General features: G+C 41.7%; 1 protein-coding gene across 1 annotated transcript in view; it reads left to right on the plus strand.

Moving 5' to 3' along the window:
* The first annotated feature begins 4,047 nt into the window (after positions 1–4,047).
* Gna14 (G protein subunit alpha 14) overlaps positions 4,048–19,240 on the plus strand; it is a 210,728-nt gene continuing 195,535 nt past the window's right edge. The window contains exon 1 of the mRNA XM_071600553.1: positions 4,048–4,171. Within this exon, the coding sequence (XP_071456654.1) occupies positions 4,048–4,171 (124 nt within the window). The remainder of the gene's footprint in view (positions 4,172–19,240) is intronic.

The following is a 19,240-nucleotide window of genomic DNA, read 5'->3' on the forward strand; positions in this document are numbered from 1 at the left end:
CCAAGAGCCACTCAGGTGACTGTGTTCTTACCAGGAAGCAGGAAGGGTTAGGTTCAGATTTTGGGGTCTCAGTCTTACTTCTTACCAACAGACTAAAGTCTGGAATTGTCTTGCTGTCTGAATCCTCGTGCCTAGTACTGGGGTTGGCACGACTCAATGAACATTAGAGGAATGCCAGGTAATGAGCTACCCAGGCAGCACCTGGAAGGCTTCTGACCGAGCTCTAATCAGTAAGAGGAATAAGATAGAATTACAGCATTTTTTGGAGTAATTTAGCAAAGCAAGTATCTTTTACTAAGAACCCTTCAAAACTACTCTTCCTGGAAAGATGTTTCAAGTGAATCCATAACTTAAAGTGATCCTTATCTTGACTCCAGATCCTAAAGATAAGAAAAATGGAGACAAATAAAATATAGAAGTAGAAAATAAATTGGATTTTGATATACTGGTTTTAAAGTTCCCATGAATAACAACAACTTTACAATTATTTTTAATATCTTCATATAAGTATGAAAATCATCAAATAAATACTTTGAATGTTCGAGTTGGGTGAATCCTTTGAATTTATTCTGGTTCTTATCTTACAACTGAAGAGAGGGGATCTAAATAACTTCATGTGAGTTGCCCCAAATAATTTTCTACAGTTATAATCAGAGCATAATTGTGACATGTATGACTCAGAGCATATACTAGAGTATATGTCCCTTTAGTCTCTTAAAAATGTAAATGTGTTCAATGTTCATAAGCTCAATTCACAATAGCTAAGCAGTGGAACCAAACTAGGTGCCCTCAATAGATGAATGGATAAAGAAAATGTGGTACAGATACAGAAAGAATGAAATTATGGCATTTTCCAGTAAGTGGATGGAACTGGAGGCTATCATGCTAAGTGAAATAAGCCAATCTCAAAAAACCAAAGACTGAATGTTCTAATATGCATATGCCGACTCACAACAGGTGGGGTGGCACAGGGAGGTAGTGGAGGTTCACTGAATTGGACAGGGGGAAATGGGGGAAAGTGAAGGGCAGTGGGAATGGGAAAGACAGTAGAATGAATTGGACATAACTTCCTTATGTTCAAATATGAATACACAACCAGTGTAACTCCGTATCACGTACAAGAATGGGAAGTTATACTCCATGAATGTATGATATGACAAAATACTTTCTACCGTCATGTGTAACTAAAAAGAACAACTAAAAATATTTTAAAAATGCAAATGTGTTCTCATAATAAAATTTGTAGATCATACTGCTTCTATTTTTATATCTTGCCCTTTCACTTAATGTATTTTTGATGATTCTCCCCAAATCTTTGTTTTTCATATATAATCATTCATTTCTAAACAAAGGGAGTACATTCCAGGAAATGCATAGTTGGGTAATTTTGTTGATGTGTGAACATCCTGGAGTGTATACATACAATCTAAGATGGCTAGGTCATCAGCACTTGGCAAAATAATCTTGTGGGACTACATTATATATGCAGTCTGTCACTGGTCAAACTGTCATTATGTGGTAATGGATCATATTTGTTATTCACAATATTTAAAGGCTACATAACATCTCATTGTGTGGATAAACTAATTTACTGATCTAGTTTTTGTTGTTATTAGAAATAAAATCTTTGCCTATAAATCATGGGGACTTCTCCCTGATTATAACTTTTTAAAAACTTTTTTAGTTGTAGGTGGACACAATGCCTTATATTTATTTATTCATTTTTATGTAGTGCTGAGGATAGAACCCGGTGTCTCACCCGAATTAGGTGAGCACTCTACCACTGAGCCGCAACCCCAGCTCCCTCTCCTTATATCTTATAGAAGGAATTATTGGTTTGGTCAAAGGGGATGGACATGTTCAAGGATTCTGATATATACCAAGTTGAATAGCCTAGTAAAGTTGTGCAGATTTTCCATAGTCTACACATTATATGACTTTTGAAATCTTAGCAACTTGAGACCTCAAAGGTCAGTTATTACAGCTCATTTGAAGTTCAAATTGGTCTAGTTTAAATCATTTTGAAATACTAATAATCATTCTGCAACCATTAGTTTAAGAAGCCAAGAAGTCTTATTCTCAAGCTATAAATGAATCTTAAAAGCTAAAGAAGAAATGGGTAACTAAATGGCCAAAGATCAAATTAGAAAAGTCCAGGAGTTTTCCTGTAGGGGTCACTATTACTGTCTATTTATGCCTGCCATGAAACTCAGAGTCAAGCTTTTAAGAATGTATGCACACTCATTTTTAATGCCTGATTTGTCTACAGTTCCTCAACTGTAAAATAAATAAGACCTCGCAGCCAGAGAGCAGCATCATGCCAAGTTCTTTAAATTATGATACCACTCCACTCATATGCTTGAATTGATAAAATATATGTTACTCATACTTAAAGCACTTATGCCTGCTCTTTATAGAGGAAGCATTAGCTAATTGCCTAATGCCATAAAGTGTGTACATGGCATATGCTGACTTGAGAAGAAGGGATTCTGTTGCTGTGGCCAACAGAATCCCTTCCTCCACCTTCCCTTTTTCTGCCTCAAAATCTATACAGCCAAAAATCAGATGTTGTAACTTGACCTTGTCATTTCAGTTGCTCCGAGGTGCTTTATGATTTTTTATTAAGCCTGTTCAAACATGATGGGGACGTTCTAGGAGCAGGGCCAGTAGGGTTGTGCAGACACACCTTACCAAGGCGGCCGGGACACGGATTTTGCCAGGTGTGCCGGGAACGTGCCAGCCCTTCTACAAAACAGGAGTTTTTCCATCATAAAATGCAAAGCAGCCAGTGTTTTCCATGCCTCCCATCCTCAATCCCCCTCATCCGGTGCTCTAGGAAGAGCCGGGAGGATATTTACCCTGCACTCCTGCACTTTTAACTGAACCCAGTGGCGGCTGCCTTTCCCAGTGCAGAGCCAGCGGGCTCGGGCCCAGTCGCACTTGGCAGGCAGGCTGCCCAGCTGACCCGGGGCTGTAGTCAAGCCTGCGCAGGGCTGGGGTGTCGGGGAAGCGGAAGGAGCCTGTCTAGGAAACCCGAGTGTGTGTGGTGTATAGGTGTGTGCAAGCCTCAACTTCAGATCCGAGTAGAGACCTCAACCTCGCTCCTGACGCGTGGGGTCCCGAAGCAGACTCTTGGCTGGGCCCCACTCCTTCTCCAGCCCGACGCCGCCGCAGCCTCCGCTGAGGCTGAGAGTTGGCGAAACTCACTCACCTGGCGGAACCCGGATCTGGCAGGAAGAAGGGCCTGGCGGCCGGAGCGTGCTGATTACAGCAACCTTGGCAGGCATCCCGACCCGCACCGGGACACCCGACCAGAAAGGCAGGTGTGAGGGCTGCTCCCGCCGACTCGAGCCCGCACTCTCCAGCTCCGCGGCCGCCCTCTTTTGCCCCCAGGTGCCATTGGTTCGGGGTGTCCCGAGGGCTTACTCCGGCAGACGCCAGGGCTGCAGGTTCGAGACGCTCCGCCTCCTCCCGCCACTTAGATCCACCAGCACCAGGAAGAACCTTTCCGTTCGGTCTTAGTCTGTGGTCACTGCTGAGGTTTACCGAACTTTCCAAGCAAGGGCCAGCCAGGTCCTTTGCCTCCACCTCAAGCCGCGCCTGCCGCTCGCCTGCGACACCTCTACGCCTGGGAGGTCCCACTCTCCCCTCCCGGCACCGAAACCCCAACTTTTTGTACGCGATCTCCTTCGCCTAACTGGGTGTCCTGCTACTGTGCCAAAGAGCGCGCGCTTCTTCCCGGGGGCAGCAGTCTCCCAACCTCGCGGCTAAGCCCTTTTCCTCCTGGGATCAAGTGTGGTGCTGGGTGAGCCCGGACCCGGGGTGCGTTTAAGCGCTCCCAGCGCTCAGCATTCGCCCTTGCCTCAGATCTGACCCTTGAGGAGTGATTAAGCCCTCGAGGCCCAAGTTTCTTACTCCGAAACCTAAATCCGCCCAGGCGTTTTCTCTCCAAACTCTTGCTCCTGGCGCGGATTCACCCGGCGAGCTGCCCCGCTGAACTTAAAAGAGCGCAGGGAGACGTCGCCCCGTCGGGTGCTCAGCTGCAGCATGGCTGGATGCTGCTGTCTGTCTGCAGAGGAGAAGGAATCGCAGCGCATTAGCGCTGAGATCGAGAGGCAGCTTCGCCGGGACAAGAAGGACGCGCGCCGCGAACTCAAGCTGCTGTTACTGGGTGAGTGGTTGCGTATCCCCCCCAACCCCAGTGCACTGGGGGTTCCCCTCCCGGTCCCTTGGCTAGCCATATTCTAGTCGCGCCTGGAGCCCCGAGGGGTGCGGCACAGTTTCCTCATATTCCCTTCGGAATTTGAGGATGTCGGCAACTTGGGCCTTAGGCGCCAGTCCTTTGAACCTGTGGCCGGGCCACTTTTGAAAGTACCCTCTCACGACTTGGAAACAGGGCTGGGAAGTAACCGTTACCTCTGTCTGCTTTGTCCCATGGGTTTCAGTTTGCCTAAAACCTGGTCTATTCCTCAACCCCCAGCGCACAGCTTCTGCAGATCCCCAAGTTGGATGTCAGGGTTGGTAGCGGGGAAATTACTGACCCCCATCTTCTTCCCGGGGGCAGCAGTCTCCATAGTTCTGGTCTGCAATGTTTTCAATTCTAAATGAAATGCAGTGGACTGGGCACTTAACAAGTGCAGCCTCCAGCTAAGTTCTTACTGGCATAACCTAGTGATGTGGCCAGGCGCTAACCCCATTTTAGATAAGTATGGGAATTGGAAACCTGAGAAACTTGCCCTGAAACTAGCCCAATATCTCATTTGCCTAGTGATGGGGGTGAAGCCCATGTCCTTAGTGTCTTCTGATTCTTGTGACCTCCTTCATCCGCCTCCCACGAGTCTGTCTCCTTGGCGAGGCCTTTGTGCTTGCAGCAAACCCAAGCCTCCCCTGCCACTTTGGTTTGGCAATCAGCTTTGTCCTGGGGTTCAGCTTTGCAACCCCAGCCACTCTGCTAATTCTTCATCTGTCTTTGGTGTCTCTGCAAAGGTCTTTCAGAAATAGAAAGAAAACAGTTTAAGGAGACAAATTTTGCTATAAGGCAAGGACCCCACACCTTCTGATCTTCTAAAATTGCCATTCAATAAATTTACTGTGTGAAGAATATTTACTTTTTCCTTCTTTCATATCAAGATATCAATTTCCCCTCTAAATAGCCACAAGTATTTCACTGTACAGGAATCAGTACCTTTCATCCTCTGCTTGTTTATTCTTATTTAAGTAGTCACTCTCCCTGAGAGCTTCAAGGAAAGACCGGTTGATCTAGTTAGCATAAAATAGAGGGCTTTTAGTCATACTGCTTTTGGACTAGGCAAAGAACACCCCCCCCCCCCTCCACACACACACACACACACACACACACATTTATCCTGGGTTTAGAGAGTCTGGCCTGGTTTACCCTCAGGCTGTGCCCTCCTCAAAGGGCTAAAAATCTGCTAGTCCAAGCAGGGTGGCCACCCGCAGTCTACATTGCTCCCCTCCCTGATGAAAGTCCTGCATGGAATTCCCTGCCCCAAAGACCCCAAGCCTGCTGCTAGAGTCTGAGCCAGGAGAGACTGCAGGCCTGATCCCTGATTGCCCAAAGGGGCAGCTCTTTGCTAAAATTGTGGGGGAGCTTGAGAAGGTGGGCTAGGGGTCTCAGAAGACCCCCTTGAGGAGAGTGAGTCCGGGTGAAGAAAGAACAGACTGTCCATTGACCAGGGCTGTTCATTTATGTCTGGCCCAGAACTCTGAAGACTGAGAATTCAACATTGAACCTGGCCTTTGAGGATGTCAGAAAGGCAGATAAATTAGGGAGGAGGATTGTGGATTAACACTTTACAGTGTGATTGGCAGGCCCTCGTTTGTACTGGAGCCTTAGATCCTGAACATCGTAGGGGTAGTCATGGCCTTAGTTGCAGAGCTTTTGTTTTCAAGGGCAGGCTGAACCCTAGTTCATTTTGAAATGCTTAGATCTGTGTTAGTATATGAAGCGCAGTGTCTAGAATATACCAAGAGTTTGACAGATGCTGGCTGTTTATGTGAAAAGAATGTGCAGTCAGCTAAGCTATACTCTCTTGGTAATAAACCTATTCATTTGATATAAAATGCTTGCATTTGCACTCAGACTAGGGAAGAAATGTTTGTAGGTAAGTTCTTTGCCCCTGAGAGTTAAATTTAATCCAGGTGACTAGAGGTCCTTCGCAACCCCCATGCTCTTGTCTGGCCCTTGCTCCACTCTCCAAACCCCTCAAGGCATTGCCTAATCTCCCTGGGCCCCTGTTTTCATCATTAGTACATCATCTCAGTGACCATTTTTCTATTAAAAATACAGTTTTCAAACCACATGGAGCTGTCCAGAACCCCCCAAGTGAACTAAAAAACAATAACCTCTGATTTCTTTCAATCTTTAATTGTGGGGCACAGTCTGTTCTTCTCAAGATAAAGGAAAAGACAATGACTTGGATGATGCAAGGGTCAGGAAAGGGTATATGCTGTTTTGTTTGAAGTCATAGAGTTGGAGCAAAAGAATTACAATATTCTCTACAGTGGGTGAATTAGATCAGTCACTGTTTAAGTGTCTTAGATGAAAATCCCACTTTGCAAATGGGCATTTAGGATTGTGTGTGAAGCATGGAATGTCCTGAAAAGCCACCAACTCTCTCACAATGAAGCATGGTTTTGCAACAAGGATAAGGATATTTTCCAAGTGTACTCAGTGGAGCAGTATCCTGACTGTGCTTAATAAAACATGGGTCACTGTCCAGTAGGGAAAGATAAAAACTGTTGTCTAGTAATTGTGAGATGCCAGTGTGAGACCTCATCTGGAGGAGATAAGGAAAGTAAAGAATATGGTTGAGTTTAGTAGTCAGAAATTCCTTATCAGTTCCTTGGACAAAGGTAGGATGGAAAGGAGTTCTGATAAGAATATTGATGGGTATTATTCAGTGTAGAAAGAAACTGCTCTGTAGCAAGGATGTGTGATCTTTTAGTGACTTAGTGTTGCTTGCTAATTGGGTTGAGTGCTTCCAGTAACTCTGACTGCAGACTTCATCTTGGAACTCTTTAGAAGGAGGGAAAATTGATATTTAACTTATGCTATTTGTATTAGTTTGCTATGGCTGTCATAAAAGAACACCACGGTCTTGAATACTTAAGCAACTAAATTTTATCTTTTTACAATCTGGAGAATGAAAGTCTAAGATTAAGGTATCAGCAGGTTGGGTTTATCTGGAATCCTCTCTCCCTGGATTGCAGACAGCAGCCATCTCACTATGTCCTTGTGTGGCCTTTCGTCTGTGCAAGAACATCCTTGCCCTCTCTTTCTCTTCAGGGGTCACTAGTCCTTTTGAATTAGGGCCCTATTTGAAGGGACTCTTTATCTTAATCATCTTATCTCTACATACACCTACCTTCTAAAATACTGATATTTTAGAACTTCAACATGAGTTTTGGCAGGACAACATAATTTAGCCTATAACAACTGATGTAGTGGTTGAAAATGTAGATTTTTAGGCCAATCTGTCTGGGTTCAAACCCTGGCTCTACCATTTCTTGGCTGTGGACTAACCTCTGGGATTTTGTTGGCAGTGAGTACTAAGTGTCAGCTATCATTGCTTCATTTTTAGTATTTTCCGGCTGAAATGAGGTGTCCTTTTCCAGTGTAGTTGACTAGTTATAGATCATGTAGCAGCTTGTCTAAATTTTCCTGGTAGTGATTTAGCAGAAATATTTTGCTATGAGTTTCTCCTAGGGTTTTCTGAGCAATAAGTTGATTTTTAAAAAAATTTCTCTTCCTACTTAAACCAAAGAGTTTAAAGTCTGTATCCCATAAAGTTTTATTGGATTAGTTATAACAAAATCTTTTAGAACTAGCTATCATGTTCTCCAGTGGGAAGTCCATTAGAGGAAATGGCACAGAAAATGTGGGTTTCTTGGTAGAAAGCGACAGATAATGTGCCCATGGTCATTCAGCTCAGACTAGTTCAATCCAACAGACTTTTCAAACATGCCAGGCATGGTTCTTAGTGTAGGGAATCATTTCCTAGGGCTGCATTGGAGGGGGCTAGTTCATACATAGCTGTTGTAAGGTAGATGTTTATGAAAACTTAACAGAGATTAAGAGGTGGTACAAGCAGAGTAGGACTGGGGAGCTTCTGGATGAGGGATCATCTGAATTGGGCCTCAAAACACTGGGAGTGTAGGGTGCTAACAACCATCTACCTACTGTGGAGAAACTTGCAGACTCTCCCCACTTACCAAGGGAATTTTCTGAAATGGTAAGTGATGATCTCAGTCTCTGGGATAATATGAAGGAATTCTTTACGGGCAAGATTTTGTTGAGTATTTGTATATTTTATCTTAACCGTGCATGTAAGTATTGTGTTCATTATGAAATGTTAATACAAAATGGTGAATTTCCCCCACAAAATTCTTCAGAAAGAGAGATTGTGTGGCTTTCTGTGTGTGTGCTTTGTCTTTATCTATGCTTATGTCCATCCTGGCTGGAATAAAACAGACCCGGCCAGTGGGCTGCTTCCATCCATGGCACAGCAGACCCTGGAGACCTCTCAAGAGGCAAAGCAAGCACCCCCTCTTCTTTCTGCCTTTAAATGCATTACAGAACACTTTGAAATAATGACCTTTTACCCTTTGTGCCTTTTCAAATAAATTCTGTTGATATTTTACATACTGTAAAAGATGCGGATCTTAGGTGTACAAATCGATGTGTTCAGTGCGTAGGCATAGTCATGCTCTAGAACATGTCCATCATCCCCTGTGACCTTTTGCAGTCATTCTCACCTCTCAAATCTTTCCTTTTAAACTCCTGATTTGGAACTATTTTCAAATGGCTACAAAAATAAGAATAAAAATATAAACTACACAGGAATACTCTTCCAAATTCATTGACTGTTGAATTTTTACCCCATTTTCTTTCTCTCAGTTTTTCTGAAATGTTCCAGGTTACATTATGTAGTGTGGCCTGTACTTCTAACTACTCCAGTGTGTTTTTTCTAAATATCTTACATGAGCATAGTCCACTTACAAAACTCCAGTAAACATATCCTGCATACAATGTGTGTGTGCAAACAATTCTCTATATCCCAGTTTGGGCAGTTGGCCCAAGAATGTCCTCAGTAGCATTTCCTTATCCACAGCCCATGGTCTAGTGTAGGCTCTGATGTTGCCTTGGTTTCTCATGTCTTTTTAGTTTTCTTTAATTTGGAACGTTTCTACAAACCCTCCTTGCTTTCGTAACATTGAATTGTTGAAGAATACAGTACTTGCTCCCTTTTTAAAATAGAATTTTGGATTTGTCTGATCTTATGATTAGAGACTCCAGCTATGTGTTCTTGGCTGGAACACTGCATAGGTGATGTGTCTTTCTTAGGGGACAGGGGTCACATCTGGAGATGCACCATGTCCATCTTCTCCTCATTGGTGATGTTGAATTTAATCATCTGGTCAAGATGTTGCTTATTTTATTCATTGTATCATAATTTTGTGATGAGACATGCAAATGCCGTGTTCCTCATCAAAATGTTGTTCTTAGTCACTTTTTTTTTAAAAAAAAAATTTTGCAGTGCTGGGATTGAACCAGGGTCTCCAGCCCCCAAAATTTGATATAGTATCCTTTGATTACTCCTGCCTGATCCTGTCTATGACATGACGGCCACTCCAGCACTCTACCCACATTTACCAGTTGGCACTTGACATTCTGCAAGAGCCTTTCCCTTTCCCTTATTCATTTGTCACTGTATAGACAGACTCCTTTGGTATGCAGAATGAACCAGATATGTATCCTGAGATCCCCTTCAAGTTGGCTTCTGTGTCACTGTGACACATCCTCCGCATTTTTTGGGAGCACCTGTTTATTTCCTGGTGTAACAAGATGCTCCAGGCTCATTTTGTCCCCACCCGTCCCCTTGGGAGCATTTAGCCACTTCTCCAAGGGGCCTAGCTTTTAGTGGAGGACTGTACCTTTTAAGATCTTTAAGCCATTTAAAACAAAGATACCAACCCCACTAATTCAAATCACTCACTCACATCTAAGTACCCAAAGAGCTGTGTTTCTAAAGCTTGTCATTAAAGGATGAAATTTTTGAGGCTTTAATGAGTCTTAAACTGTGAGCAGATATAAAATGGAAAAATTGGATAATGGAGTTTGGCAAAAGCAAGGTAAAAAATGTTTTAACACTGAAAGGATCTTGTTTTTTATTTATTTATTTATTTTTGGTCTTTGTGAAAGATGATTTCGTGTTTATGTCATCTTTTGCTTTATCTTTTCCTATGATACCTGAATCACAAGGAGAAAATATTATTGTAAGAACTCCTATCTGTGGGTGTCAGGGAGATGGGGAGGCAGAGAAAAGGGCTTTCAGTGAATCATTGTAGCTAAGTTATGATGTTACTAAAGACAGAAGTTGAATTGTAACAAGGAGGAGCCTTTTTTGGGAAAGATTCTCATCAGGCCATTTCATAGAATTAAAGGATTGAATAATGGAGAATGAGGAAAGAGCAAGTGCCAAGGCAGTTGGGGCGGGGGGTGGGGGGGAGGACCCTCTCCAGGCACAGCTATCCCTGTGCCTGAGTCCACTCCCTTCTGAGCATCAGAACCCTCTGGGTTGATTTCCATAGCCCTGTGGAAGCAGAAGACTTCCACATTGTCAGGTGTACCATGGTCAGCGTGTACTCCTAGATCCATGGGTTCTGGCGAGGGGCCGTGCATCACAGACATGGCTGTCACCTGAGTGCAGATGACCTGAGGTAGGGATCCCTGGGAGCCAGGCAGCCGTGGCAACGGAGGAAGGAAGTGTACTAGTAGAAATCCAGGGCTCTAAAGGTAGAAAGAACTGCAGGAGCCTCTGCGGGAATCCTGACTTTTATTATGAGCATTTGGCTCTCTGCTGATGCATCCATCAGTTAGCCATGTTGGCCAGGGTTCTGGTTGCAGATCATTTAAGCAGAAGAATAATTTATTGGAAGGGAAGCAGGAAGCTCTGAATCAATGGGAATTAGAGAGCAGACCCAGCAAAAAGGCAGGACCCAAGGGAATCTTGACATAGCAAACACCAGTATCAGACCAGGCTGCCGAAAACACAGCTAGGGGACTCCACAGCCCTCATCAAGTTGCTGCTTGTGCTGGACACTTAACCTCCATAACAGCACTGCAAGTCACCTGTGCCCATTTCCTACATCTTTGTGTCACTTTGCAAAACCTCAGGCTGTCTGACTGTACTCAGTTACCAGGAGGCAGTATTGCATGGTGGTTAGAAGCACATTCCTAAAGCCAGCGCTCTGGGTTTAGAGCTTTCTAGGCTCTTCTACTGATGAGCTACATGCATCCTTGAATGTATGTTGAATGTACCTTAGTTTTTCTCATCTAGTAAATGGGAATAACAAACATTAGGTTTATACTATTATGAGAATTCAATAAAATGGGTCATTATTTTTAAAGCATTAAGAGTGGTGCATGAAACATGGGTTGTATTACCTCTTTCCTTTTCTTTTTTTTTTTTTTCCTTTTGGGTACTAGGGATTGAACTCAGGGGCACTCGACCACTGAGCCACATCCCCAACCCTATTTTTTATTTTATTTAGAGACAGGATCTCACTGAGTTGCTTAGTGTCTTGCTAAGTTGCTGAGGCTGGGTTTGAACTCCCAATCCTCCTGCTTCAGTCTCCGGCGCCACCTGGGATTACAGGCCTGTGCCACCACGCCCGTGTACTATTACTATTATTCAGTGCTAGTTGAATAAAATTCCTTTAGCTGAGGCTTCTCCCATAGGAAGGGGACTCAGCTGCTTTCCACCTTTCTTGGAATTCAAGATGATGCTTAGACACTCCAAATGACAAAGGTAGTCTGTTCTAAATGCGTCAGGAGATACAAACTGAAAGAAAAATCTAAATGCAAGCTTTCAGATGATCAAAGCATGAGAAGAAAAGGAAGCTGTTGCTTTTAATGGAAGCCGTATTTAATTGCATTGTAATTAACATCTTGTGTTTTATCATGAGTTTATTTTATAGGGATAGGAGCATTTCACACATGTGTCCTAGCATCCCAGGAAACTTCCACAACCCATATTCTGGCACTGTCTCTACTGCTGAAGCATTTCCCAGATCTCATCATTACCTCCACTTCCCAAAGCTGTGATCTCAGGCAGGACCATCACCAGCCCTCTGCTTTACTGCACTGGCCTCCCAACTTCCCACTGTCCACATTTGCCTTTTTTTTTTGTTCATCTTAAACTTATATCACTACCTTGCTCAAATTCAGTGTCTAACCTTGCCCTTGGAGTCAACTCCAAATGCCTGCCTGCTTCTTTGAATGCAAATAGGGTCACTCTTCCTCTGGTTCATTGTGCTGAAGTTATACTCACCTTCTTTTTCCTTGAACGCTCCAACATTTTTTTTTTTGCCTGTGGGTCTTTGGGTTTGCTCCTTCGGCCTAGAACATTCCTTTCTGTTCCCTACTCTCCCTCCAAGTGGATGGCTGTTTCTTCTTTATCTTCACATCTAGGCTCAGAAGTTCTTCTCTACAAGGCCTTTCCTGGTCACGATAACTTTGCATCGTTTGCTTTTGATTGTTTGCTTCTATTACTTGGTTTTGTTTCTTCACTGTTTTGATTTTGGAATTAAACTGGAATTCTTACTTGTTTATTCATTGGCTTGTCTGCTAGATTTGACAAGTTCTGTGAGACAGGAGCTGTACCTGTTTCATTCCTAAGTCCCGGCCCTGAAGCAAAATTGTGCCTGGCACTGTATGGCACAGCGCAACCTCTGACAAGCCAGAATGATGTCTGACCAATCAAATGATGCAGTCCACTCGACTATCAAATATCAAACATTTTTCAATGAATACATCTATATACACCCATTTTACAGATAGAAAGAAAAAGTCATCATGATTTTCAGAGTGCTGTTTCTGCTTAACTATACCAGATATTAAATATATTGGTCAGTACTCTTAGTGTTAATCATAATCAATTTTAACAATAGAATGGATGAACAAGTTCAAATATACTTTTGAGTTTAAGAAAATCAAAATTGCTTATGGGAATTGCTGGCATGGAAATACATTCTATATATGGTTCAAATTTTGCAGAATTTATACTTTCCTAGAAATCTAGGAGTGAAATAAGTTGACATCCACTCAATTAATAGTGAACAATTTTCAGGGACTAGAAGAACCAGATCTTTGTCACCCTCTTGCCTTCCAGGGTGTATCTCTTGGGCTTAAGGAATACAATATGAAGAGGGTCAAGGTAGATGAGACAAAGCAATATTCTTGGAATTGTGGGACTCCCACCCCCTAGAAAAAGGGAATTAATAAAAAACAACAGTGAGAAATGATGAGAAGATGGACAATTAAAGGCAGGAGAAGAAATCTGATTAGTTCATGACCCAGTTTTACTTAATGGAAACTGTTTCCTTTTCTGAAGTCATTTCTCCAGGAGCATCTAAACATCAGCCATAAACATGTCCCAAGTTCACATCTCCTCTCTTATTCCACTTTCCATGGTGCTGTCAGCCAGTGCATGAAGATCAACAGCATGAAGCCTCTGCTGGTGCCCCTACTCAGAGAGCAGGGACCTAATATGCTCCCAAAATACAGTGTGCCTCCCTTTATGTGGTGGCATGTTCTGAAAAATGTTGTTGAGCAATTTCCATGTGTGAACATCGTAGAGAGCACTGAATTTACAAACCTCAATGTTGCAGTTGACTATACAGTAAGCCTGTATGGTGTAATCTGTTGTCCCTCAGCTATAAACCTAGACAGAAGAGTGCTGTCCTGAATACTGGAGGTGACTGTAACACAAGGGATAAGTATTTGTGCATCTCAACATAGAAAAGGTACATTAAAAATATTAGGTGATAGAAAATTTTCAGCTCCATTATAATCTTATGGAACCACCATCATGTTTGGAGTCTATTCTGGAAGGAAACATTGTTAGGTGGTCCATGACTATAGAGAATTATGAGATGAACAGTGAGATTAAGCTCAGGAAACCTAAACTGATTTTATAGGTGTGTAGGAGAGAGAACGAGCAGAGGCTGAGCACTGGTATATGACAAAGACATTCTCTCTGAACTCAGGTTCCTCGCTTGTAAAATGAAAGGTTTGGACCACATGACCTCTGAAGTCGTCTGTATTCTGTCAACACATGTTTCTACCAGTGATTCTCAAAGTGTGTTCCTAGAATCAGGAGCAACAGCATTAGCACCTCCTGGAACCTAATTGTGAGGGCCACATTGCACTCCCATCGTGGCTCTTTGAATCAGGAATTCTGGAGTGGAGCCAGCAATCATATATTAATAAGCCCTACACATACTCATCAGCCTGGGGCTCAAGAGCTGACCAACCTCTGATTGTTGCTCTAACCTCCCAAACTAAACTTTTAGTAGACATCCAGGAGATACCTGACATTGACCTGTTCAGGAGAAACTTTCTTGAATTTGAAGCAATTCCCGCTTCTTCAACTTGAGAGAGTGAATTGGGCAATTTTTAGGGCTCTTTTAGCATTTTTCCCAGTTGCCAGACTGGTAGAAAAAAAAGGAAGAGCAAGCACATATTTTTTTGTACATTTACTTTGGTGTGAGTCGTTAAGAAATGCAACAGGGTTTCCTGTTTGTAAGACCCTTGCATTTTGGTGCATCCTCACGAGACTGTGCTCCCATTCACTGCAATGGCTTTGTGCCAGTAATGGCTATTATAGCCATTAAGTAGTTATCTTTCTTAAATGGACTTGATGCTGCAGAGGAAACACATCCTAGAACAAACCACCATGTATCAATCTCCTCCTTTTGAAAAATTTCCTTCCCTGGAACAGGGACTGATATTTCTAGCAAAAGAGTAATATTCCTGATAGTAAATTCACACTTTTAATGAAGTAACTGATAAATTCATATTTTGTATTTTTTTTTTTGTTTTATTAAATGAGAGAAAAAGTTGAGATTAGTGTGGCCCAAACGGCACCTTCTGCATTGATGGTCATTTATCAGTCATCGTCAGTTGAATTATCCATGTCATTGTTCTCTGGAAACCCCCATGAGCGAGACCTTTTTAAAACAGCGCTTCCCTAGAATTTTTTTGATTTTTATTGCTTAGTTATTGTCTAGCTGGAAAATATAAGCTAATTATTTTACCCAAATGAAATAAATGAATGTGAAAAATCATTTGTAGAATCACTATCTAATCTACATAGTGATCTGTCATAGTAGTCAAGTCAGTGCCATTCAAAACGCAGGTGTGTGGCCCCATGCAGTCTGTGCACACAAGACTGCTAGAGAAATTAAGAGTAAGTTTAAAAATTCTTATAGCAATTTAATAGTACTGTGGCATCAGAGGACTTTTCTTGTTGTTCAAGAATGTGTTCATCCTTAGCTGATGGAAAAATTTAAAAACTTAGTTCCTTACTACAAAGTTCGAGAAACACAAATGCAAACCTTCATTGTATAGATGGGGTGACAGACTAGAGGACTGAAGCGACTGGGCAGATGTCGATGTCCCAGGCTAGGTGGCCAGGAGCTGTCTGGCAGAGGAGCTGAGGCAAGAAATCTTGTTGCTTAGTTTCCCATCCCTCTCCCCTCCCCCTATCTTTTATCAAGTTAGTCAAGGACTTGTATTGAATTTCTCCACTTCTAAGTCAGCATTGACTATTCAACATTGCATTGATCTGAGAACACCTTTCCAGGAAAACAAAAGCCACCAGAATAAGTGTGTATAACAGTGTAAAGACACCTCAACCTCAAACATGTGATCTTGTATGGAAATAAGTCTTGGAATCAAGGATAGAAGGTGATTGACTGTTCTCTTTTTCTTCTAACTAGACAGTACAAATATAAAATAAAACTGCTTGTGTTATTGACATACATAGCCTTTATTTTCATGAAATCAATTTCAGTGTTGAAATTTGGTTAAAAAAAAACACCTGTGTGTAGTGCCATGAACCCACTGGGACCTATTTCAAATGGTCTTATAACAAACCTTAAAGTTCGTGGTCTGTCATATAAAGAAGATTTAAACACTGGAGCAGTGTGAGAGTTTCAGCATGCACTATCATTTTCTCCAGTGTCTGAGTAACTGTGGATGGGCCACATCTAAGCAATGCATGAATCCAGGAGAAGTTTCACATGAGACCCTGAACTTCACGAGGGAGGGCTCTGCTTCCTTACCCTGAATCCTCAGCACTAAGCACAGAGCTTACCTCAAGTACTGATAAAATGAATATGCATGTTTCTCTCTCTAGAGTGGTTTACATGAAATATCATTTGGGTAGTCTGAAGAATTCCTTAAGGAAGCTGGATCTCTTTGTTGTTTAGGATGAAAGAAATAAGATGTAGGGATGGGCCTTGAAGAAAGGAAAATTAGAAAACTCCAGGATTTTTATGTCTAATACTTAAATATTTTTTAGTTGTTGATGGACCTTTATGTAATTCATTTATTTATATGTGGTGCTAAGAATCAAACCCAGTGCCTCATACATGCGAGGCAAGCTCTCTATCACTGAGCCTCAACTCCAGCCCCTATGTCTAATATCTTGATAATTACTCATTATGAATTTGTAGGTATGCCAGAATTAGTGGTGTTAAGATGTGAAAATGGAGCCTGGATCCCAGGAATAAGATGAGATCTTGAAAAATGTATTTCTATAAGGACTTTTCCTAATAACTTTATGTGGTAGGATTTTGATATGTGAAAAACATATTGCCAAATTGAGAAGTCTGCTAATCGTTCCTTTCTGTTTCTTTATCCTGAAATAATTTACCCAAACCAGAATATGATGAGTCTTGGCTTTTTTTTTTTTTAGTTTTTAGTTGTAGTTAGACACAATCAATGCCTTTTATTTATTTATCTTTATGTGACTCTGAGGATTGAACCCAGTGCCTCACATGTGCCAGGCAAGCATTCTACCACTGAGCTACAACCCCAGCCCCAAGAGTCTTGGCTTTTTTTTATTATTATTAGTTGTTCAAAACATTACAAAGCTCTTGACATATCATATTTCATACATTTGATTCAAGCAGATTATGAACTCCCATTTTTACCCCGTATACATATTGCAGATTCACATCGGTTCCACATCCACTTTTTTACATACTGCCATACTAGTGTCTGTTGAATTCTGCTGCCCTTCCTATCCTCTACTATCCCCCATTCCCTCCCCTCCCCTCTCCTCCCATCTTCTCTCTCTACCCCATCTACTGTAATTCATTTCTCTCTCTTGTTTTTTTCCCCTTTCCCCTCACTTCCTCTTATATGTAATTTTGTATAACAATGAGGGTCTCCTTCCATTTCCATGCAATTTCCCTTCTCTCTCTCTTTCCCTCCCCCCTCTCGACCCTGTTTAATGGTGATCTTCTTCTCATGCTCTTCCTCCCTATTCTGATCTTAGTTGCTCTCCTTATATCAAAGATGACATTTGGCATTTGTTTTTTAGGGATTGGCTAGCTTCACTTAGCATAATCTGTTCTATTGTATTATGAATAACACTAGTAATGGAAACAACAGTAATAAAGCAGTGATGTTTATACATCCAATCATCATTCCACTTAAATGAATGATCTCATTTCTCACCATGTTTGAGGAACAGTTAGTATTATCTTTTCTATTCTATAGATGAAGAAACTGAGACTAGGAGACAAGGTTCACTGCCAGCATAGAGCCAGGTTTGACCCCAGTCGGTCTGACTTCAGGGCCCATCTTAATCAGTCTTGCTCCTGTCTCCCACAGTCATGTCTCACAATCATCTACCCAAGAGGCAAATCTCTGTGCCCTTCTCGCCATCCTCTCTGCCTGTGTTCCCTCCTCCACCTCTTGACCAGATGACTTCATCATCTATACTCCCTTGTTCATTCTTTACACTCCCAGCCAGAGCACCTTTTTAAAAATGTAAATCAAATTTTGTTTTCCTGCTGAAACCCTTTCTATTATGTCTTTTCATGTCCTTGGATGCAAATCTGAAATCTGTGCATAACTTTTGAGACCCTCTACCTGTTCCATGGTGACCCCGCTGCTATGATTCTTCGTGATTATTTAGTTCTGGCCATAGAACATTCTTTTAGGATTCATTGACCATTCATTGACCAGACTCTTCCTCCTTCACCTCTGTAGTGCCGACCCACCAGCCTACAGCCCTCTCCTTTACTAGTCTTCTAGCTCACTGGTATTCATTTTCAGAATGTATCTTAAATATCCCTTCTTTCTTGAAGCCATTGTTGACATTAAGTCCCTCAGAATATTCTCTTCTAGTATCTTCTACATTATTTTTAGGAAAGATCCTAGTTTGAAACTCTATTAATCATCCATCTTTTCTTTAGATTATAAAATTTGGAAGCAAAGGACAATTATAACCAGTGAATCCTTGACATTTTGTATAGTGCTTGGTGCTCCATAAACATGGAACATGTTGTGTAAACATTTACAAAATGGAAAAATATATTGCCATTTACCATCAATATTATTGCATAAAATAAAGGACATTTTGACTTCACAAAGGAGAAAGGGAACAATAGAGGATACTTTAAATTGAATAAACATAAATCTATGACTAACCATTTGTCCTTTTTAAAATTCAACTTTTATACTGAGATAAACTTCATTACATACTGACATTGGACTGTGGGTTGATGTTATGAAGGCAATAATTTATTGTATGTATCTTGTGTGTTTCATAAGCTTTCAGATTTTTTTTTCTGCATGAATGTAAATAGATGAACCATTTTTACTTCTTTCTTAAACATTTAAAGTGACATATTTGTGAGAGGGAGGCTAGGAGTCCTGAATATCCATTATTTCCTCTTCCTTTAATGATAGAAGTTTTATCTAGGCACAAGGACACTCAAAAGACTAAATTTCTCAGCATTACTTGCTGATAAATGTGGCCATATGACCAAGTGATAGCTCATGAGATATAAACTGAAGTGATACAGGCAATTTTTGAGTTGTGGCCTTAAAAGGAAAGGATACCTCTTCCCTTCTAGAGAAGGTCTCTGAACCATGAGGCAGCAATGTTAGCCCTGAGCGCTGACTGATTGGACACTTGAGTTACGGCAGCTAATCGACATCGTAGCTAATAAACTATTATCCACTGTTTTGCACTTTTGTTTTTATTTTATGCCAAGGATTGAACCCAGGGGTGCTTAACCACTGAGACACATCCCCAACCCTTTTAAAGAATATTTTATTTAGAGACAGGGTCTCACTAAGTTGTAAAGGGCCACACTAAGTTGCTGAGGCTGGCTTTGAACTTGTAATTCTCCT

The sequence above is a fragment of the Marmota flaviventris genome, chromosome 13, assembly GCF_047511675.1.
Source record: "Marmota flaviventris isolate mMarFla1 chromosome 13, mMarFla1.hap1, whole genome shotgun sequence".
In the NCBI taxonomy this organism is placed as follows: domain Eukaryota; kingdom Metazoa; phylum Chordata; class Mammalia; order Rodentia; family Sciuridae; genus Marmota; species Marmota flaviventris.